The 24325-nt window shown below is 45.3% G+C and overlaps 1 protein-coding gene across 1 annotated transcript in view; it reads left to right on the top strand.

Moving 5' to 3' along the window:
- The window catches only part of MERTK (MER proto-oncogene, tyrosine kinase), a 137517-nt gene that overhangs the window by 30062 nt on the left and 83130 nt on the right, over positions 1-24325 (top strand). Inside the window, exon 2 of the mRNA XM_019969605.2 lies at positions 12991-13411. Coding sequence (XP_019825164.2) covers positions 12991-13411 — 421 coding nt within the window. The remainder of the gene's footprint in view (positions 1-12990; positions 13412-24325) is intronic.

The following is a 24325-nucleotide window of genomic DNA, read 5'->3' as shown; positions in this document are numbered from 1 at the left end:
GAAGAGATCTCTAGTCTTTCCCATTCTGTTGTTCTCCTCTATTTCTTTGCATTGATCGCTGAAGAAGGCTTTCTTATCTCTTCTTGCTATTCTTTGGAACTCTGCATTCAGATGCTTACACCTTTCCTTTTCTCCTTTGCTTTTTGCTTCTCTTCTTTTCACAGCTATTTGTAAGGCCTCCCCAGACAGCCATTTTGCTTTTTTGCATTTCTTTTCCAGGAGGATGGTCTTGATCCCTGTCTCCTATACAATGTCACGAACCTCATTCCATAGTTCATCAGGCACTCTATCAGATCTAGTCCCTTAAATCTATTTCTCACTTCCACTGTATAATCATAAGGGATTTGATTTAGGTCATACCTGAATGGTCTAGTGGTTTTCCCTACTTTCTTCAATTTAAGTCTGAATTTGGTAATAAGAAGTTCATGATCTGAGCTACAGTCGGCTCCCAGTCTTGTTTTTGTTGACTGTATAGAGCTTCTCCATCTTTGGCTGCAAAGAACATAATCAATCTGATTTCGGTGTTGACCATCTGGTGATGTCCATGTGTAGATTCTTCTCTTGCGTTGTTGGAAGAGGGTGTTTGCTATGACCAGTGCATTTTCTTGGCAAAACTCTATTAGTCTTTGCCCTGCTTCATTCTGTATTCCGAGGCCAAATTTGCCTGTTACTCCAGGTGTTTCTTGACTTCCTACTTTTGCATTCCAGTCCCCTATAATGAAAAGGACATCTTTTTTGGGTGTTAGATCTAAAAGGTCTTGTAGGTGTTTATAGAACTGTTCAACTTCAGCTTCTTCAGCATTACTGGTTGGGGCATAGACTTGGATTACTGTGATATTGAATGGTTTGCCTTGGAAACGAACAGAGATCATTCTGTCGTTTTTGAGATTGCATCCAAGTACTGCATTATGGACTCTTTTGTTGACCATGATGGCTACTCCATTTCTTCTGAGGGATTCCTGTCCACAGTAGTAGATATAATGGTCATCTGAGTTAAATTCACCCATTCCAGTCCATTTCAGTTCGCTGATTCCTAGAATATCGATGTTCACTCTTGCCATCTCCTGTTTGACCACTTCCAATTTGCTTTGATTCATGGACCTGACATTCCAGGTTCCTATGCAATATTGCTCTTTACAGCATCGGACCTTGCTTCTATCACTAGTCACATCCACAGCTGGGTATTGTTTTTGCTTTGGCTCCATCCCTTCATTCTTTCTGGAGTTATTTCTCCACTGATCTCCAGTAGCCTATTGGGCATGTACTGACCCGGGGAGTTCCTCTTTCAGTATCCTATCTTTTTGCCTTTTTATACTGTTCATGGGGTTCTCAAGGCAAGAATACTGAAGTGGTTTGCCATTCCCTTCTCCAGTGGACCACATTCTGTCAGATCTCTCCACCATGACCCGCCCGTCTTGGGTTGCCCCACGGGCATGGCTTAGTTTCATTGAGTTAGACAAGGCTGTGGTCCTAGTGTGATTAGATTGACTAGTTTCCTGTGAGTATGGTCAGTGTGTCTGCCCTCTGATGCCCTCTTACAACACGTCTTACTTGGTTTCTCTTACTTTGGGCGTGGGGTATCTCTTCACGGCTGCTCCAGCAAAGCATAGCCATTGCTCCTTACCTTGGACGAGGGTATCTCCTCACCGCTGCCCTTCCTGACCTTCAGCGTGGGATAGGTCCTCTAGGCCCTCCTGACTGGAAGTATGATTTTTCCTCTCATTCATGGGTGGCAATGATGTAGCTGCCATGTTGCTGTTCTATGCATTGTCTGAGACAGACCTCACCTGTTAGTCCCAGCACTCATTCCACAAAGCCCAAAAATTCCTCCTTCCGGTGTTCAAGAGGTCGGGTTCAGGGCTTCCTTGGTGGTGGTCCAGGGAAGTTGTTTACCCTAGATGTAAACTCTGCTGATCCCAATCCACACTCCCCATCTCCTCTCCTCCATGGTAACCACGTGTGCTCTCTATCTGTGCATCTGTTTCATAGATATGTTCATTTGTGTCATGGTTTAGATTCCACATGTGAGTGATATTGTACGGTGTTTGTCTTTCTCTGACTTACTGCGCTTAGTGTGATAAGCTCTAGTTCCATCGTGTTGCTGCAGATGGCATTATTTCCTTCTTTTTATGGCTGAGTAATGTTCCATTGTATATATGTACCACATCTTCTTTAGATCCAACCAGTCCATCCTAAAGGAGATCAGTCCTGGGTGTTCATTGGAAGGACTGATGTTGAAGCTGAAACTCCAATACTTTGGCCACCTGATGCGACGAGCTGACTCATTGGAAAAGACCCTGATGCTGGAAAAGATTGAAGGCAGGAGGAGAAGGGGATGACAGAGGATGACATGGTTGGATGGCATCACGGACTCAGTGGACATGGGTTTGGGTGAACTCTGGGAGTTGGTGATGGACAGGGAGGCCTGGCGTGCTGCAGTTCATGGGGTTGCAAAGAGTCTGACACGATTGAGAGACTGAACTGAAACTGAACCACATCTTCTTTAGTCATTCATCTGTCGATAGACATTTAGGTTGTTTTATGTGTCTTATCTGTTGTGAACAGTGCTGATAGGAACATAAGGGTGCATGTATCTTTTTGAATTAGAGTTTTGTCCAGATACATGCCCAGGACTGGAATTGCTGGATCATGCATTCAGTCACCCAGTCGTGTCTGACTGTTTGAAACCCCCAGACTATAGTCCACCAGGTCCATGGGATTCTCCAGGCAAGAATACTGGGGTAGGTTGCTATTTCCTTCTCCAGGGGAATCTTCCAGACCCTGGAATTGAACCCACACCTCCTGAGTCTCCTGCATTGCCAGGTGGATTATTTATCACTGCACCACCTGGCATTGCTGGATCAATCAACTCAATTTTTGGTTCAGAAAGTAGCTCTTTCCTTAGTGTCCCCTCATGCACCAGTTTTGAGTCTGAGAGACCACGACCCCTCGGTATCTGCCCCTCCACAGTTTCGCTGTGGTTGGGGGAAGAGGTACTGCTGCAGAGCCCTGGCTCCAGCCCCACCACTGTCCCGCTTCCGGTCATAGCAGTATCCCCTGCCTGTATCACACTCATTTATCCCATAGATGCTCACCGCATGTTGACTCCATGCCAGGCATCAGCCTGGGTTCAGAGAATGCCAGTTCCAGCCCTCAGGGAAGCTACAGGTAGATTTGTTCAGAAGAACCTGGCAAACCCCACACAGTGGACAATAGATCTAATCACATACTCGTTGGCTAGAGAAACATTTGCTAATCTTATCTCCTGGAGCCTGTCCCCCGACCTGAGCACTGGAGGAAGACAGTGGATACACAGTCCCTTGTCTTTATGAAGGTGACCTTGGTCAAGGGCTGGAAACGCATGGGCACAGGGCAGGGGCGCTCCATGACCAACTCCAGGATGGGTGTGGCCCCTGGGGTTGGCAAACGCAGCTGCTGGAACCCCTGGGCAGCTGTGCTTGGACGTGAGTGGGAGGCCGCTCATCCGGGTTGCTCAACTGCATCTGTTTGTGAGGCAAAACGTCCCACTTTAGCTACTGTCCAGTCCATACAAGGAAGTAACCTTAAAAGAAGAAGAGAGGGAAAAGAAGAGGAGGAACGATTTCTGCTGAATTTCAAAAGCAGCCTGCTTTTCCACCTGTTCCATGGAGAAAGGATGAAATCCTCTTTAAGTCTGGGGCTGTGCCGTTTGATACATCTCTGACATGGGCTGGAAAAATGGTCTCCACAATGGGGACCATCAGACAGGCCCAGCACGTTCGCGTGTGTCTTCTTGAAGATGCACTAATGAGAACGTGGTAATAAAAATCAAAAACTTTAAAATTTTTGATCTACTCTCATCCTCCCACCATCACTCGCCCCCAAATAATTTTAAAGTGTTCCACTTCTTTGAGGAAAAACAGAGGGAGGGGCATTTTACAACTGACGTAGAACACTGAAAGATTAGCAGCTTAAAATAGCATTTATTTTTTAAGAATAATTTTTGTTTACTTGTTGATGCTGGGTCTCCACGGCTGCACGGGCCTTTCTTCGGGTGTGGTGAGCGGGAGCCACTCGAGTTGTGACGTGCAGGCTTCTCGTTGTGGTGGCTTCTCTCCTTACTGAGCACAGACTCGAGGGCACGTGGACTTCAGTCGCTGCAGCTCCCAGGCTCTAGGGCACAGACTCAGTCGTTGTGGCCCAAGAGCTTAGCTGCTGTGCAGCACGTAGGATCTTCCCGGACCAGGGATCAAACCCCAGTCTCTTGCATTGGCAGGCAGATCCTTTATCCCTGAGCCACCAGGGAAGCCCAGGTGTCATTTCTAACCGATCATTGCCCTGACCCTGGGGTCCAAAACCTTGGAGCGGTTCTCACTGTGCCTTTTTCCACATTGTCTATGTTCATTTAGTCGAGGCCACCTCATGGGTCGTAGGTCTGGGGAGGCTATGCACTGTATAGCACACACTGTGAAGCCCCATTTACACTGAAGACTGTGTGAAGGGAAACACCCCACCCCAGACACACCTCTTGCCAGAGCTCTGCAGTGAGGACCTCGCTGAGCCTGTGTGGTTGTTCAGCCCCCAGTGTCAACCCCTGTGAACAGTGATTCTTAAGGATTAGGCTGTGGCAGATTTTATGGATTCACAATAAAAAGAGAAAATAATTTAAGTACTAACAGCTAATGTTTATTGAGTGCTTATGATGAGCCAGACATAGCGATGACTCTTTTATTTCTGTTGGTGATCCTATGGGGCACCATTATTACCATCCCCATGTTCCCAATGGGGGCCCTGCTCTTGAAACCACGGCCAGGATTAACCTGCCAAATGGCCGCTTCTGAGAACTATTCTGAGTCCGGAGATTATGTCCTTCCTCAATATTTGTGTCCAATTTACCTCTTTTTTTTTTAAGATTTTTTTTTTGACATGGACCATTTGTTAAAAAGTCTGTGCTAAATTTGTTACAATATTGTTTCTGTTTTTTGTTTTGGTTTTTTGGCTGGGAGGCATGTGGAATCTTTGCTCCCTGACCGGGATTTGAACCTGCGCCCTTTGCACCTGATGGTGACGTGTTAACCACTGGACAGCCAGGGAAGTCCCGTGACATTTTTTTTAGTGTATTTTAAAATTCATTTTATTGAAGTATAGCTGATTTACATTGTTGTGTTAGTTGCAGGATTCAGTATTATATATCATGTATATAAATATATATATGTCCATTTTCATATTCTTTTGTATCATGGTTTATCACAGGATATTGAATGTGGGCTTCCCTGGTGCCTCACATGGTAAAGAATCTGCCTGGAATTCAGGAATCGTGAGTTCAGCCGCTGGGTCAGGAAGATCCCCTGGAGAAGGAAATGGCAACCCACTCCAGTGTTCTCGCCTGGAGAATCATGAACAGAGGAGCCAGGCAGGCTGCAGTCCCTGGGGTCGCAAAGAGTCGGACATGACTGAATGACTAACATTTTCTATTGAATATAGCTCCCTGTGCTGTACAGTAGAACCTTGTTGGTTATCCACTCTGTATATAGTAATTTGCATCTGAAACTGACCTTTCCTTTTGGAATGATGGTAATGCTGAGAGCACTGCCAGGATCGGCCCTGTCTGTCTCCTGCATCCTTTCTATTACTTCCCAGCCGCTCCCGTATTTAGGCCTTAATGTCTTCCTTTTGGGTTTCCCACTTCCTGGCCTCTCCTTCTTGCTCCTCTTCCTGCCTCCTGTGTCCTGGTCAAGCACAGCTCTTATCTTCCTCCCCTGCTCAGAAATCTTCCAGGCATCCCTCCTGCCTCAGCTGGGATACAGGGCTCTCCACGTTCAGCCTAATTCCATTTTTTAAAAAAATTTTTATTTAGTTGGCTGCTCTGGGTCTTAGCTGTGGCGTGTGGGATCTAGTTCCCTTACCAGGGATCGAATCCAGGCCCCTTGCATTGGGAGTGAGGAGTCTTAACCACTGGGCCACCAGGGACGTTCTCTAATTCCACTTTATCTCTTTTTCTCCTAGCACAGAAGTGCCACCCTGAAGCTAAACTGGTATTCCCAAACTCTTAGGGCTTCTTCCTTTCCCTCTAGTTTTCCACCACCTTGGCCCCTTAGAATCCCTGTCCCTCTTCCCCTGCTACTGCTAAGTCGCTTCAGTCGTGTCCAACTCTGTGCGACCCCAGATGGCAGCCCACCAGGCTCACCTGTCCCTGGGATTCTCCAGGCAAGAACACTGGAGTGGGTTGCCATTTCTTTCTCCAATGCATGAAAGTGAAAAGTGAAAGTGAAGTCACTCAATCGTGTCTGACTCCTAGCGACCCCATGGACTGCAGCCTACCAGGCTCCTCCGTCCATGGGATTTTCCAGGCAAGAGTACTGGAGTGGGTTGCCATTGCCTTCTCCGCCCTCTTCCCCTACTCCTCCTTTAATTCATTCCTTTACTTACTCATTCAACAAACCTGTAATATTTTGAGTGCCTCCTAGGACCTGACTGCAGTGTGGGGCTTTCAGTCAGTCCAGCAGCAGAGAAAGAATTGAGGAGCTATTACAGCAGATACTGCAAAAGTGGCGGTTCCGAGCCCCTGACGTGAGAGGTTAACTAGACAGAGTGGGGTGGGGACTGGGGCGGCCTTCCCCCTGACACAGTTAGCTGTGTCCCATCCCCCCTGTAACTCCTGGGACTCTCTGCTCCCCTTCTCCTGGGACATTTGCCTTTCTGTATCCCATTTGACAGTCATAGCTAATCTTAGACCTGCAAGTGCTGTATAAATAATGTTAGCAGTTAAATCATACTGTACCAGCTTCTGGCAAATCAAATTCTGGAGATTAGTTATCTTTTAAACCATCCATAGCGATTACGGGTTTTGGCTGTGCCCCAGTCTCAGTGATGTCATCTGACTGGGTGGCTTTGCCATTAGTTTGTTCGGTGAGCTGCTCAGCTCATAGAAAACTGAAGCTTATACCCTAAACTGTAATCAGAGGTTATCTTGCAGGGTTGGGATTATAAAATAGGTTTCCATCTTATACTTTCTGTGTTCCCATGAATATTTGAATTTTTTACAGCAGATTTGTGTTATCTTTATAATTAGAAATATTCAGTGTTTTTAAGGAAATGAAACAAACCAAAAGAAGTATTACCTGCTTCTCCCAGTCTACTTTTTTTTGCCCTATATTTAACATACAACAAAAATGTTGGAGACTTCCCTGGTGGTCCAGTGGTTAAGACTCTAGGCTTCCACTGCATGGGGCATGGGTTTAATCCCTGGTCAGGGAAGTAAGATCCTGCATGCCATATGGTGTGGCCAAAAAAGAAAAAAAAAAGAAAGAAAAGTTATTTGGACAAAACCTCTGACTCCCAAGCTTAACAAATAGGAAGTGCTGCAGGTAAGTTGGCCTCTAAGAGGCACAAGTGAATTGTAAGTGTTTTGAAGCCTATAGAAAAAGAGTGTTCTTGAGGAGGGTCTGCAGACAGACCAGATAAATAGCCAGAGCATCCATAACTGCAGAAGGGACCCCAACATCAGAGAAGATGGACTTCACCTCTTCCTACCATCGCTGTGCGTAAAATTTGCCTGGCGTGAGGGTGACAGGAGGGGCAGGGGCCCCTTTTGGTACAGTCACTCTGATCTCGACTCCTTGGAATAAGGGACAGCTCCCATCATAGCACGCTCATCTGTCTGGATGACTGGGCTCCAGGCCAGCCAGCAGCTGACCCACAAAGCCCTCTCCCAGAGGCTGCAAAGAACGCGTGCACTCCAAGAGCCCCTGAGACCTCAGCCTCAAGAACAAGCAATAAGCTTTCCCTGTTTTTAGAATGAAGCCTCTTGTCCTTCAACCTGGAGTTCACCCAGAAAGCAGTTCCCAAGTACAGCAACCATGAGAGTCTCCCGGGTGGGAGAGAGAGCTGGGTGGAGAGGACTTCTGTCAGGAAGTCCATTGAGGCAGGAAGTCCAGCCCTCCACTGAGGGATGAGTGTGGTCCAAAGTGACCTGCAGGGAGGAAGCCAGAGGAATAAATTCTGATTCCTCCTTCTACCCCCAAATCTGCTTGTACCTCTATCCACCAAATAAGTACTTAACTGGATACTTACATTAAAAGTTACTTGTTGTTTATCTGAAGTTCAAGTTTAACTGAGCATCTTTTGTTGTTATTTGCTTAATCTGCCCGCTCTGCGCACACACACACACACACACTCAGAGAGCCCAGGAGGTGTGATATCCTGAGAGTGGCAGGAAGCACAGCCCTTGTGCAGGACGAGGTGCCTCTGTGTACCCCCATCACTCACCCACAACATGCCAGCCTGTGTCTCTCCTCCCTGCCTGTCTCACCACCTGTGGTCACTGTGCTTTGTTGATAAGGTTTTTTAAAAATGCTCTTTCCTCCCATGGAATGTGCCTTTTATTTTTGGCCATGCCACACAGCATGTAGGATCTTAGTTTCCCAACCAGGGATTGAATCCATGTCCCCTGCATTGCAAGAGCTGAGTCTTAACCACTGGACCATCAGGGAAGTCCTGATGTGTTTGAATAAATAACAATTATTAATAGTACAGAATGTATGTTCCCCAAACTGCCATTAACACTAAGAGTACAACAGAAATTTTAGAAATTCTTGTGGGTCAGATGAAATCAGAATATTTCCAGGTCTATTCCAGCAGGCAGACGTTTTGCTAGAATCCCCAAGTCACTGTACAGCTGGTGACACAAGCCCACGATGACTTTTTCCCCCGTCCCTAGAAATGGGTCGTGCTGAGGCGCCAGAATTATAAATGTGCCCCTTTGTGACCAGCAGCAGCCTTTCCCAGACTGTTGGCCGAGTCTGCTGCATCGAGTCTGGTGACGGACGGGGCAGAAGGGAGGCGCTCTCAGGCGCCATCACCTGCCTGCCATGCTGGTGAGTTAAGAAGGAGGGATTTGGAATGAGTCACAATTCCAAAAATGAGTGAAGGTGGTCAAAGGTACAAACTTCCAGTTATAAAATAATTAAGTCCTGGGGGTGTAATGTCGAGCATGCTGACTGTAGTTAGTGATACTGTATCGTAGGAAATTCCCTGGCGTTCCAGCGGTTAGGACTCTGTGCTGTCATTGCTGAGGTCCCAAGTTCAATCCCCGATCAGGGAACTAAAATCCCACAAATGGCTATTTGAAAGTTATTAATGGTACATCTTAAAAGTTCTCATCACAAGAAAAAAAATTTCCATTTGTGAAAATGGATATTAACTAGACTTATCCTGGCAGTCATTTTGTAAACTATACAAATATGGAATCATTCTGCCATACACCTGGAACTAATATATATATATATGTCAATTATATCTCAAATTTTAAAAATTTTGATGGTGAAGATTATATTGCTTAAGTGTTCTATAGAAGGAAGTCTACAAATGAATAAAATTGTGAAAGAAAATATTCACACTATTCATGTGTGTTAAACAAACTCTGATCCTGATTTCTGAGGATATTGAGGATGTCCAGTTCTCTCTCATGCTGGCCTACAAAGTTGGGAACCTACTTGGGAAACTCCATTACTTAAAAGGCTAAAAATCCAGGACCTCCCTGGTGGTCCACTGGTTAAGACCCTGCCCTTCCAATGCAGAGGGCACAGGTTCAGTCCCTAATTGGGGAACAAAGATGCCACATGCTGTGTGGCTCAGCCAAAAAGTGAAAACGTTAAATAAAAAAGAGGGTGGGATGAATAGAGAGAGTAGCATGGGAACGTATACATTCAGGTCACATCAGATCAGATCAGTCACTCAGTCGTGTCCGACTCTTTGCGACCCCATGAATCGCAGCACGCCAGGCCTCCCTGTCCATCACCAACTCCCGGAGTTCACCCAGACTCACGTCCATCGAGTCAGTGATGCCATCCAGCCATCTCATCCTCTGTCATCCCCTTCTCCTCCTGCCCCCAATCCCTCCCACCATCAGAGTCTTTTCCAATGAGTCAACTCTTCGCATGAGGTGGCCAAAGTACTGGAGTTTCAGCTTTGGCATCATTCCTTCCAAAGAAATCCCAGGACTGATCTCCTTCAGAATGGACTGGTTGGATCTCCTTGCAGTCCAAGGGACTCTCAAGAGTCTTCTCCAACACCACAGTTTAAAGGCATCAATTCTTCGGCGCTCAGCCTTCTTCACAGTCCAACTCTCACATCCATACATGACCACAGGAAAAACCATAGCCTTGACTAGACGGACCTTTGTTGGCAAAGTAATGTCTCTGCTTTTGAATATGCTATCTAGATTGGTCATAATTTTCCCTCCAAGGAGTAAGCATCTTTTAATTTCATGGCTGCAGTCACCATCTGCAGTGATTTTGGAGCCCAGAAAAATAAAGTCTGACACTGTTTCCACTGTTTCCCCATCTATTTCCCATGAAGTGAAGGGACCGGATGCCATGATCTTCGTTTTCTGAATGTTGAGCTTTAAGTCAACTTTTTCACTCTCCACTTTCACTTTCATCAAGAGGCTTTTGAGTTCCTCTTCACTTTCTGCCATAAGGGTGGTGTCATCTGCATATCTGAGGTTATTGATATTTCTCCCAGCAATCTTGATTCCAGCTTGTGTTTCTTCCAGCCCAGCGTTTCTCATGATGTCCTCTGCATATAAGTTAAATAAGCAGGGTGACAATATACAGCCTTGACAAACTCCTTTTCCTATTTGGAACCAGTCTGTTGTTCCATGTCCAGTTCTAACTGTTGCTTCCTGACCTGCATACAGATTTCTCAAGAGGCAGATCAGGTGGTCTGGTATTCCTATCTCTTTCAGAATTTTCCACAGTTTCTTGTGATCCACACAGTCAAAGGCTTTGGCATAGTCAATAAAGCAGAAATAGATGTTTTTCTGGAACTCTCTTGCTTTTTCCATGATCCAGCAGATGTTGGCAATTTGATCTCTGGTTCCTCTGCCTTTTCTAAAACGAGCTTGAACATCAGGAAGTTCACGGTTCACATATTGCTGAAGCCTGGCTTGGAGAATTTTGAGCATTACTTTACTAGCGTGTGAGATGAGTACAATTGTGCGGTAGTTTGAGCATTCTTTGGCATTGCCTTTCTTTGGGATTGGAATGAAAACTGACCTTTTCCAGTCCTGTGGCCACTGCTGACTTTTCCACTTTTGCTGGCATATTGAGTGTAGCACTTTCACAGCATCATCTTTCAGGATTTGAAATAGCTCCACTGGAATCCCATCACCTCCACTAGCTTTATTCGTAATGATGCTTTCCAAGGCCCATTTGACTTCCCATTCCAGGATGTCTGGCTCTAGGTCCGTGATCACACCATCGTGATTATCTGGTTCATGAAGATCTTTTTTGTACAGTTCTTCTGTGTATTCTTGCCATCTCTTCTTAATATCTTCTGCTTCAGTTAGGTCCATACCATTTCTGTCCTTTATCGTGCTCATCTTTGCATGAAATGTTCCTTTAGTATCTCTGATTTTCTTGAAGAGATCCCTAGTCTTTCCCATTCTGTTGTTTTCCTCAATTTCTTTGCATTGATCGCTGAGGAAGGCTTTCTTATCTCTTCTTGCTATTCTTTGGAACTCTGCATTCAGATGTTTATATCTTTCCTTTTCTCCTTTGCTTTTCGCTTCTTTTCTTTTCACAGCTATTTGTCAGGCCTCCTCAGACAGCCATTTTCCTTTTTTGCATTTCTTTTCAACGGGAATGGTCTTGATCCCTGTCTCCTGTACAATGTCACGAACCTCATTCCATGGTTCATCAGGCACTCTGTCTATCAGATCTAGGCCCTTAAATCTATTTCTCACTTCCACTGTATAATCATAAGGGATTTGATTTAGGTCATACCTGAATGGTCTAGTGGTTTTCCCTACTTTCTTCAATTTAAGTCTGAATTTGGCAATAAGGAGTTCATGGTCTGAGCCACAGTCAGCTCCTGGTCTTGTTTTTGCTGACTGTATAGAGCTTCTCCATCTTTGGCTGCAAAGAACATAATCTGATTTCGGTGTTGACCATCTGGTGATGTACATGTATAGAGTCTTCTCTTGTGTTGTTGAAAGAGGGTGTTTGTTATGACCAGTGCATTTTCTTGGCAAAACTCTATTAGTCTTTGCCCTGCTTCATTCCATATTCCAAGGCCAAATTTGCCTGTTACTCCAGGTGTTTCTTGACTTCCTACTTTTGCATTCCAGTCCCCTATAATGAAAAGGACATCTTTTTTGGGTGTTAGATCTAAAAGGTCTTGTAGGTCTTCATAGAACTGTTCAACTTCAGCTTCTTGAGCGTTACTGGTTGAGGCATAGACTTGGATTACTGTGATATTGAATGGTTTGCCTTGGAAACGAACAGAGATCATTCTGTCATTTTTGAGATTGCATCCAAGTACTGCATTTCAGACTCTTGTTGACCATGATGGCTACTCCATTTCTTCTGAGGGATTCCTGTCCCCAGTAGTAGATATAATGATCATCTGAGTTAAATTCACCCATTCCAGTCCATTTCAGTTCGCTGATTCCTAGAATGTCGACATTCACTCTTGCCATCTCTTGTTTGACCACTTCCAATTTGCCTTGATTCATGGACCTGACATTCCAGGTTCCTATGCAATATTGCTCTTTTACCATATGTAAAATTTAATGCTGGTGGGGATTTGCTGTGTGAAGCAGGGAGGTCAAACTCGGTGTTCTGTGACAACCTAAAGGGCTGGGATGGAGTGTGAGGTGGGAGGTGGGGGGTGGGAGGGAGGTTCAAGAGAGAGGATGTCTGTATGCTTATGGCTGATTCATGTTGATGCACGACAGAAACCAACACCGTATTGTAAAGCAATTATCCTCCAATTAAAAAATAATTTAAAAATTTAACATGGTGGAATTAGCAGTTAGATTAGATATATGTTAGGAAACATGTTGACAGAGGAGGATACCCACTATGTATTTTCAAGAAAAAAGGAAGTTTTTTTATGTTCAGTTTGATCCAAGTTTGTCACATATGTGTTTTTTATGTGTTGAAAAAAATGAAAGGATTATACCTAAAAAAAAAAAAAAGGCTAAAAATCCGATATTCTGTTTTGCAGCTATTGCTGAGATGAAGGAAGGAACCATTCCCAACCTGCCGTTCTCTGGCTCTCTCCCAGGAAGCTTACAGGCTGACCACACGCCGTTTTTCTTTGCTCACACTGGCCGCTACCAGCCCACCGCTGTGTCTCCACCCATCCACCCTGGAACACCAGACCCTGGAAATGTCGCCTTTCCCAGGGTGACCTCCGCCAGGTCCGAGCTCCTACCACCCCTTGCGTTTAATCACACGATTGGCCATATAATACTTTCTGAACACAAAGATGTCAAGTTTAATTGCTCCATCAGCATACCTAACATGTACCAGGACAGTGCAACTATTTCTTGGTGGAAAGATGGGAAGGAATTGCTGGGGGCCCATCATGCAATTACTCAGTTTTATCCAGATAAAGAAGTTACAGCAGTCATCGCTTCCTTCAGGTAAGTGTTCTGTCTCCCTTTCTTTGAAAATGTTGTGCTTTTGCGTATGCTTTTTCATAACATTTTGAAAATGTTGTGCTTTTGTCAGTAAGCGAAACAGCCGTTTGTTTTCTGTGTTAGCAGCCCCACCAGTCCATTCAGAGTGTAGATTAATGGCCGATTGTATTGTTGACCTCTTTTCATTGGACTTTGGCCCCAGTGGAATTCTTGGTGATCAGACGCTCTTCCCAGCGGGCCTGCAAGTGCCCCCAAGTCCTGCTGGACTCCAGAGCTCTCCCAGTGGGTGAGAGCCGTGTCCTTGCCTGGCATGAGGAGACATCAGAATCGTTGGGTGGGCGTGGAGCTTGTCAAACGGTGCAGCCCTGCATCCCTTTCGTTTGTTCTGTCTCTTCTTCCTCCCTCCTCTCCCGGCAGCCCTTGTGGCTACAGATACTGGTACAGATGTTGACCTCGTGTTGGGGTGGGAAGGAGGCCGGAAGTCTGAAGTCTGGGAAGCTGAAACAGACCTTCAGGCACTTGGCTCTCCATCTCAACTTTCCACTTTGTATTGGCCCAGGCAGAGTGAGTTGAGGGAGAGACAAGGATAAGCCAGGCCAGGACGTAACCCAATAACTCATCATCCCAAGGACTGCATCCTTATGTGCCAGATCCTGGAGACAGTGAGACAGTGGCTCCTCTTCTCACCATCCCTTTTCATTCTCTCTCTCTCTCTTTTTTGGCTGAGTCAGGTGACTGTGGGTTGTTAGTTCCCCAACCAGGGATCGAACCCATGTCCCCTGCATTTCTGCAGTGGAAGCGTGGAGTTAAACCACGGGACCTCCAGGGAATTCCCTCCCTCTCCTCCTGTCTCCTCTTAGCCAGGAGGGCATTTGTGTTTACATCAGGATCTCCTGGCATATACAGTTCTAGAATTAGGTGGACTGTAGTCAGGCTTACCAGGTGGCACTAGTGGTGAAGAATATACCCGCCAGTGCAAGAGATGTAAGGGATGCAGGTTTGATCCCTGGGTTGGGACAGTACCCTGGAGGAGGGCACGGCAACCCACTCTGGTATTTTTGCCTGGAGAATCCCACAGTCAGAGAAGTCTAGCGGGCTGTAGTCCATGGGGTTGCAAAGAATCAGACACGACTGAAGCAGCTTAGCAGGTGCATGCGGACCGTAGTCACTAAAAGCTCAAGATGAGGTTGGAGCCCGGTGACGATGATGCAAGAGCCTTTTCTCTGGGACTCCTCCACGCCCAGTGGAGCCTCTTTGATCTGTTGTTTTTACTTTCTCTGACCTGATGTTTGGGCCACTTCCAGGCTGTGTCATGTCTTTGGGTGAATCACTGTATGTTTCCTTTTTAGAAAAATCACCTCTGAGTTACCACAGACCTGATGACTCCAGTTGGAGTTTAGTGTGTCAACACTTAGATAAGATTCCCTACCCCACCCCCCCTTGTTTTTCCTGCATTTTCTAAGTTATCTTGGTCATCATCAAGGCACAGAAAACAACTTGCATGTGTTTCATTGGTCGATTTAAACTCTGGCTCGGTCTCCTGGGCTGCCATTCTCAGCTAGTGACTGAGTCCCCTCGAGAGACTTGACTGTATTTTTTTCTCCATCATCTGCAAAACACAGATATTTTTCCATTATACAGACACAGCTTCTGATGGGAGAACTAAAATCACCATTTCATAATAAATAAGGTTTAAAGGCTTATAAAAACAGAAGTCCGACCAAAGTCTTGGTCCCACCGAGGGTCATTCAGAAGGAAAGCACAGCCCTGCTGTCTGGGCTGGGAGTTCCAGGTTGGGGTCCTGCCACTGGCTTCCATGAGACCGGAAGTGAGCCTCCACGTCTTTCTTGGCCTTCTTGCCAAAGAGATGGAATTGGACCACCTGACTGAAAGCTCTGAAGGGCCATGAGATATTCAAAAGACGTGGAGAAATTTTATACCTAGAGTAGGCAGTCTTTTTGTTTTTGTTTTTTAATTTAATTAATTAATTTATTTTACTTTACAATATTGTTTTGGTTTTGCCATACATTGACTTGAATCTGCCATGAGTGTACACGTGTTCTCCGTCCTGAACCCCCCTCCCACCTCCCTCCCCATCCCATCCCTCTGGGTCATCCCAGTGCACCAGCCCCGAGCACCCTGTCTCATGCATTGAACCTGGACTGGCGATTCATTTCACATATGATAATATACATGTTACAGTACCATTCTCCCACATCATCGTGCCCTCGCCCTCTCCCACAGAGTCCAAAAGACTGTTTAATACATCTGTGTCTCTTTTGCTGTCTCGCATACAGAGTTATCATTACCTTCTTTCTAAATTCCATATATATGCTTTAGTATACTGTATTAGTGTTTTTCTTTCTGGCTTATTTCACTCTGTATAATAGGCTCCAGTTTCATTCACCTCAGAACTGATTCAAATGTATTCTTTTTAATGGCTGAGTAATATTCCATTGTGTATATATACCACAGCTTTCTTATCCATTCATCTGCTGATGGACATCTAGGTTGCTTCCATGTCCTGGCTATTATAAACAGTGCTGAGATGAATATTAGGGTACACGTGTCTCTTTCAATTCTGGTTTCCTCAGTGTGTATGCCCAGCAGTGGGATTGCTGGATCTTCAAGATCTAAACATAAGACCAGAAACTGTTAAACTCCTAGAGGAAAACATAGGCAAAACACTCTCCAGCATAAACCACAGCAGGATCTTCTATGATCTACCTCCCAGAATATTGGAAATAAAAGCAAAAATAAACAAATGAGGCCTAATTAAAATTAAAAGCTTCTGCACAACAAAGGAAACTATAAGCAAGGTGAAAAGATAGCCTTCAGAATGGGAGAAAATAATAGCAAACAAAGCAACAGACAAAGAATTAATCTCAAAAATATACAAGCAACTCCTGCAGCTCAATTCCAGAAAAATAAATGACCTAGTCAAAAAGTGGGCCAAAGAACTAAACAGACATTTCTCCAAAGAAGACATTTAGATGGCTAACAAACACATGAAAAGATGCTCAACATCACTCATTATCAGAGAAATGCAAATCAAAACCACAATGAGGTACCATTTCACACCAGTCAGAATGGCTGCGATCCAAAAGTCTACAAGCAATAAATGCTGGAGAGGGTGTGGAGAAAAGGGAACCCTCTTACACTGTTGGTGGGAATGCAAACTAGTACAGCCACTATGGAGAACGGCAGAGTCTTATTTTGAACTTCGGTCTTTAGATATTGGAAGGTGACTAGGTGAAATTTTAACTTTAGAGAGAAATGTATACTTTTGCACATATTTTGTTGAACTCGCATAAAGTCATTCGGAAGGGAAGCAAATCTTATGTGACCTCCCAACTGAGCAAATCTAGTGATCAGAATTCTTACAAAGGATGGACACTCAGCTGAACTGAGTAATATTTGCAGCAGCATCAAGTCCACCACTGACATATTCACTCTATTGGTGTTCAGGTGGCACTGGAGCTGTGGGTAATTCAATGAAGTAAATTAAAGTAACTTGATCAAGATGATCGATATTTGTATAATTTCTTTGCAAGATAGAAGGATGTTGGAGAGCCTAATTTGACGTCTTTTAGATGAGGACTCTGAGGTCTTGATAAATTAGGATGACTTGCCCAGGGTAACTAGGTGGTAAGCTGGGAGTAAACTTAACTAGGGAGCCTGATTTGCACACCTCTCCTCACATCCTCTCTTCTCACATCTCATGGGCCCCAAGGAAATCCACTCTGGTTCCCAGCAAAGTGAAGAGTTAAAAACTAGTTCTAAGCTTTCAGTGGATGCCATTTTCCCAGGAATTCATTAGCTTGCAATTTTGTTGGAGATGCCACCAAGAGTACTGCATGGACCACGTTTATTTAAGCAAATGTGCAAATGGTAGATGACTACATATAAGCAGGGATCAGATGTCTATTAGTATTGATAGAGTCAAGAGTCATCTGGCATTAATGGGTGTAGGGAGCACTCAGTGTCTGGTTGGAGTATTCCTCATCAATAGCTTGGTGGTTAATACAGAAAATCTCCACCAACACCCCTCCTTACTCCTGGCCCCATGCCCCCCACCCCATGCCTAATCCTGGATGGTGCATCACTCGAAAGCCGTTGCTAGACCTCCGTTGTAGGACTTGTCACCAGGCTGGACATCCCTCTTGATACTCCAACCAGTATCCTACCCCATCTACACCTGATATCAGCTCAAAGCATAGGGTATCCATTCATCTAGCCTGGGAACCCCGTGTAGCCAAGACCTCCTGATGAAGTCTCTAAAGAAGAGTGTAATTCCCGGGGCAGTTATTTCTAAGGGCTTCCAAGTTGGCACAGTGATAATCTGCCTGCCAATGCAGGAGTTGCAGGTTAGATCCCTGAATCAGAAATATTTCCTGGAGAAGGGAATGGCAACCCACTCCAGTATTCTTACCTGAGAAATCCCCATGGACAAAGGAGCTTGGTGGGCTACAGTCCTTGGGGTCACAAAGAATCAGACACGATTTAGAGACTAGACAACAACAGTTAACTCTGAAGTCTGGTGTAAGGTGTAAAAAAGCTCTCTGGCTTAGGTTGAAACACTCATCAGGTAAAATTTTCCAGGAAGGCACCAGCCTTCAGATCAGAAGACTTGAGGAGACCCACCCTCAAGCAAAAACAAAAACCGATGCTCCTGTGTACTGACAGGCCCTGCAGATTTAGTTACTGGGTGATTTATGGCAAAGGGAGAGTGTTCGATATTTGTTTTCTTTGTAGTCTAAGAGTTCCCAATGCTCTTTAAATTCTGGCATCCTTCCCAGTGGCTCAAGCTGGACGGATTTTACCTTCTTAGTGCATTTTCCTGGTAAACATGGTAAACGGGTAGTTTGGGTTCCTGCGTGCTGCTTGTGCCCGAGAGACGTGTGTTGGTCGGCCCCTGCAGGCTCTGAGAGCCAAGACCCTTGCCCTGCCCTGCCCCAGCTGGGTCTGCCTGATGCCATCGCTGGTTGCTCTTTATCCTGCTGCTTTTGGTGACCCCAAAGATGGAATCATACGTGAGACATCAGCCAAACATATAGAAAGGAAGAATATCATTTGTTCAACCAAGCCATCAGTTGGGAAAGCTATTTTTAGCCACAGATTGCTGAGACTTTCAGACACTTTATATTCAATTCAGACTTCTTTTCAGGTCAAATTTTTTACCAGATTCCTGAACTCGGTTTATCCGTGGAATCCTGTCAGCACCATTTCAATGACGGCTGGTTAAATAGAATGCTTTTGTATTCTTATTTTTAGTTTTTTTTCTTTCATTTTTAATGTTTCTTTGTTTGTTTGTTTTTGATTGTTGTAACATACATATAACATGGGCTTCCCGGGTGGTTCAGTGGTAAAATAATCCACCTGCTAATATGGGTTCGATCCCTGGATTTGGATGATCCGCTAGAGGAGGAAATGGCAACCCACTCCAGTTTATTCTTGCCTGGGAAATCCCATGGACAGAGGAACCTGGCGGGCTACATTCCATGGGGTCACAAAGAGTCAGGCATGACTTAGCTACTAGGCACGCATGCATACGTAAAGTAAAACACCATTTTAACCCTTTTTGAATATCCAGGTCAGTGACCTTGAGTACATTGACATTTTTATGCAACTATCACCGTCATCCATCTCCAGAACTCTTTCATCATCTCAAACTGAAACTTGATACCCATGAACACTAACTCCCCACTGCCCATCCCCTCCAGCCCTCAGCAACCTCTATTCCACATTTTTTCTCTATGAATTTAACCACTCTAGGTATTCAAGAGGAGTCAACTAATATTGGTCCCTTTTTGTATTTCTTTCTTTCTTTTTTTTAAGTGACCAAATATTTATTGAGTTCCAGATTTCCCGTAGGTGCCATACATGATGTAGAGGTGGGTGTTAGACCCTCCATTTCTGAGAAGGAACAGAAGCACAGAGAGATGGAGAGATTTGTATACACTCCACATATATGTGACTCAGATAGTAAAGAATCTGCCTGCCAATGCAGGAGTCCCGGGCTTGATCCTGATCCGGGAAGATCCGCTGGAGGAGGGCATGTCAACCCACTCCAGTATTCTTGCCCGGGAAATCCCAAGGACAGAGGAGCCTGGCGGGCTACAGTCCATGGGATCACAAAAGAGTCTGACACAGCTTATCAGCTAAACTACCACACTACCACAAGCCATGTGTGAGCAGGTCAGCCAAGTTGTAACAGGTCTGAAGGCCAGAGAGATGAGTCTCCTTGTAGGATGTTCTGGGGCTATGTTAGCTGAGGGGATCCTGGTGGGGATGAGGTTTTGCAGCTGCCAGCCCCCCTTCAACTCCCCCTTCTTCACCTTGGCTCTCTCCAGATGGTTCCTGTCTAGACATCGGGTCTGAGTCTATGGTTTCTTTGGTCTTCCCCTGTTCAGATGTTTGACCAAAATCTGTTGGAATTCTTAAACCTTTATTTAAAAGTGCCTGCACATGGTAAAGTAGTCTGTCTCTCCCTCTCCAGCCCCCAGTGCTTTCCCGATGGGGAGCAGAGGTGACCCACTGATTGGGTAGCTTCCCAGAAATATTCAATCCACAAGTCCTGTGTGTGTGTGTGTGTGTGTGTGTGTATGTGGGTGTGTGTGGGTGTGTGGTGTGCATGCATACCCGTGCCAGGCCCCAGCATGGTGTGTTAATCTAATAGAGTATTACTCATGGCCGTGGTTAAATCAGTACCCAGTGTTCACAATTTCTGTGGCTGTGGAAATGCTATTTTTAGCCGAATCATGTCGTCAACCTGTAATTACATTGGCCTTCTTGTCGAGCTTTTTGATCTTCCTGAATTTAATAGTTTCCTTGCCTGCCTGTTAGTTCACTTAATTTTCTAATTTTTGATTGCTCATTCTCCTCCACGTTCAAAAGGAAAATAGGCATGTCCTCTCAAAATGACACAATTCTCAGGACTGGAGTGTTTTCCTTGGAGGTGCCAGACCTGGAGCCGTTCCTTTCTCTCCAGCCCAGACACGTTGCCCTCCAGGCCTGGGGTCTGGCTGAGTCATCTTTGCTCTCGCTGTTGGGAGCCTCATTCCTCCTGATTTCTAGCTCCTGTCTCTCAGAGCCTAGCTTCCCCTCTTCCTGGTTTACTCCCTCACTTTACATGAAGCCCACCCCCTCCACTTGCTTTCTGGGCTCTTGAATATCTGAAAATGCCATATTTTTTCCTACTCTCACCAAAAGACAGTTTGACCAGATACAGAATGTAAAAGGAAAACAATTTCCTGCTGTCATCTTTTTGCTCCGAGAGTTGTTCTTGAGAAGCATGATGCTGTTCTGATTCACTCATAAATTACCTGCTTTTTCTTTCTCTGGAAGCTTTTGGGGGTCTCCGCTTTATCTTAGATGTGTGACATGTCTAAGGGGCTTGGTGAAGCCCCTTGGTGGGTCTTTTCTCTCTTCCTGTGCTGCCCGGCCTAATGGTCAGGTTTGGAAAGATCCATATCTCCAGTTCTGGGCATTTTCTTGAATCATATCCTCCCCCTCCCCTCTCTGTGTTCTTTCTGGAATTCCTTGCTCAGTCGTCGGGATGTCTAGATTGCTATTCTGCGAGCTGAGCCTTTCCTGCTGTTTCTGCTGGGGAAAGGGAGGAGACGGGGAACCACTTCCCCATCTCGAGTCCCAGCCGCACCCTGCCTTCATCCTGGGAGCCTTTATGTGATGTCTATAAAACTAAATGTAGAATTATTTGTGAAAAACCGTTCCTGTGCTATAGGTAAGATGAATCCGGATTTGGTAATTAATGCAGACACAAATAGTCCTTCTCACCAGATGCTGCTAAACCCTGCCTAAAGCAAATGAGTAAAGACCAAGAGTTTGTTTGTTTTCAGGCAAGGCTTTATTGATTCTTTTTTGTATTTCTTTCTTTAAAAAAAAAAATAGAAAGTGACCAAATATTTATGGAGTTTTGTGTTCTCCTGCTCTTCTCCTACTCTGAATTTTCCTTGCTGGCTGGTTGAAGACACGCCTAGACTTTCTGTGCAGTCCGATTCCTGCTGCCCGCGTGTGCCGCTCCATGGTTATCTGCACCTGCTGATTTCTCGGGTCCTGGTGGGCTGTGCACCCTTGGCCTGGGTGCAGCCTCACTGGAGCTGTGGCCTGCCTTCCTCTCTGGCTGTCACTTCCCCTCTGGTTCCTGGCTCACTGAGTCTTGGGTCTCATCGTCCACTCTGTTCAGCTCCTCCCTAGGTTTTCCTGCAAGAAAATGATGCGTCTTTCAAGGTGAACTTGTGAAATGAGTGGAAACGCTCCTCTTTTCAGTAGCCATGACCTTGGTTTCCCTTAGAACTACAAAGAAGGCTAGATTGATCAGCATACAGAATCTGCCAGAAGCAGATTCTGTGCACTCTCCAGCCCCTGGTTGTTACCCGCACGAGCAGCACGCCTGCTCCTCTTCCTCGTTCTTCATCCCCTTCTGGTAAACCATGACATCCCAACACATTCTCAGGGAGGGTCCGCTAGCCCCTTATTTGGAGATCTTTGTCCTGTGAGGTCTCATTCCATGTTCTTCTGGTGACCTGTAGGCACTCTGACGTAAAGCCCCTTCCCTAAAGCTTGGCTTTCCTGGTGGCTCAGATGGTAAAGAATCTGCCTGCAGGAGACTTGGGTTCAATCCCTGGGTTTGGAAGATTCCCCTGGAGAAGGGAATGGCAACCCACTCCAGTATTCTTGCTTGGAGAATTCCGTGGACAGAGAGGAGCCTGGTGGGCTAGAGTCCATGGGATTGTAAAGAGTTAGACACGACTGAGCAACTAACACTTTCACAAATAAGTTGCATCAAGGAGCAAGCTGCTAGGAAACCAAGTGGACCTCTCCACGTTTTTCTTTTTTTCCCCTTTTCCTCTATCACAGTCTTCTTGGTTGTGTTTGATGCACAGAGAAGAAACCAGTGCTGTGGGACTAATAAAGGTGTCCTCTTTTGGGGAGCATCTGAGAGTATTTCGGAGTATTCCGTACTCTCTCATCCCTTCCTGCCCCAGCTAAGAGCAGGTGTCACATCTGTGGTATACCTCCCTGTTTGTAACCATGTTGAGAAATTGACAAGCAGGACTCTGAACCTTTTGAGCCAAGGCCTCCTGTTTATATCAGATATTTAATAATGTACCGTGTTTACACTGTAATATGAGGAAAACAAAAGGAAGGTGACTGAGAATTAAATAGTATGAACGTGAATGTGTAAATACTGGGCGTGGCCACACCAGGAGAGGTAATAAAGTCCACAGCGACTTGCACCATGCACATGGCCACTGCAGACAGAGAGATGCTTCTGTGATCCTTCAGATGATGACCGAGTCACTGCCAAGTTCAAAACAGGACGAGGAGATACTAGCCTACCATGTTCATGGTTCTGGGCAATGAAATGGATATTAACACAAGGCAAAATACTTTGTGTGTGTACGATGGGGTTAGGTTCCAGTCTCTGAAGGTCCTTTGGGTTGTGGAAAAGTTGCCTCTGACCCGTGAAAGCCATGTTGGCCCCTAGTTATGTGACCATCCAGGACAGTCCCACAAATTTGCAAAATGCCTTGAGAGGTTGTACTCTGCTGTGGAGAACCCTGGTGTAGAGCCTGCCACAGAAATCCAGTCAAGTGAGCACACAGGCATTAGGCAGTGTTCTTAGGAGAAACAGAACCAATAGGCTACACACATGTGAAAAGAGAGAGAGCAAAAAAAAGTTATTTTAAAGATTGATGTCATTTTAAAGATTTAATGTCACTGTTGTTGTCAGTGTTGTTGAAGTCGTGTCTGACTTGTGACCCCATGGACTGTAGCCCACGGGGCTGCTCTGTCCATGGGATTTCCCAGGCAAGAATACTGGAGTGGGTTGACATTTCCTCCTGTAGGGGGTCTTCTCAACCCAGGGATCAGACCCACATCTCCTTCACTGGCAGGTGGAGTCTTTACCACCGAGCCACTAGGGAAACCCCTAATGTAATTGTTGTTGCTCAGTCGCTCAGTCATGTCTGACTCTGTGACCCCATGGACTGCAGCACGCCAGGCTTCCCTGTCCTTCACTGTCTCCCGGAGTTTGCTCAAACTTATGTCCGTTGAATTGGTGATGCCATCCAACCATCTCATCCTCTGCTGCCCTCTTCTCCTCCTGCCCTCAATCTGTCCCAGCATCAGGTAATTGTGGGTGCTGCCCAATCTGAAATCTGTGGAGTGTCAGTGGGAGACCCAGGGGAGAGCTGATGTTATAGCCTTGAGTTCCAAAGACAGTTTGGAGGCAGAATTCCTTGTTCCTCAGAGGACCTCAGTCTATGCTCATAAGACATTTAAGTGACTAAATGAGACCCACTCAAGCAATAGAGGATAATCTGAATTACTCTGAGTCTACTAACCTGAATATGAATTACATCTGAAAAATACCTTCACAGAAAAATATCTGCATCTAGAGTAATGATTGACTAAATATCGAGGTGCCACGACCTAGCCATGTTGACATACACGGTTAATCATCACAGTGAAAGACAAAGAAGCTGAAGAATGTTGATTCCTATAGTAGAAACTTGAAAGGTCATCAATGAAATATCTTTGTGTTTCTCTCTTTTTTTTGTTTAAGTTTATAACATTTTTTAAAATTTAAATTTATTTATTTTAATTGGAGGCTAATTACCTTACAATATTGTATTGGTTTTGCCATACATCAACATGAATCCACCACAGGTGTACACGTGTTCCCCATCCTGAACCCCGCCTCCCACCTCCCTCCCTGTACCATCCCTCTGGGTCATACCAGTGCACCAGCCCCAAGCATCCTGTATCCTGCATCGAACCTGGACTGGTGATTTGTTTCTTATATGATATTATACATGTTTCAATGCCATTCTCCCAAATCACCCCCCACCCCCTCTCCCACAGAGTCCAAAAGACTGTTCTATACATCTG

This window comes from Bos indicus, chromosome 11, assembly GCF_029378745.1.
Source record: "Bos indicus isolate NIAB-ARS_2022 breed Sahiwal x Tharparkar chromosome 11, NIAB-ARS_B.indTharparkar_mat_pri_1.0, whole genome shotgun sequence".
In the NCBI taxonomy this organism is placed as follows: domain Eukaryota; kingdom Metazoa; phylum Chordata; class Mammalia; order Artiodactyla; family Bovidae; genus Bos; species Bos indicus.
The sequence above is the reverse complement of the archived record's forward strand: the minus strand, read 5'-3'. Positions and strand labels throughout refer to the sequence as shown.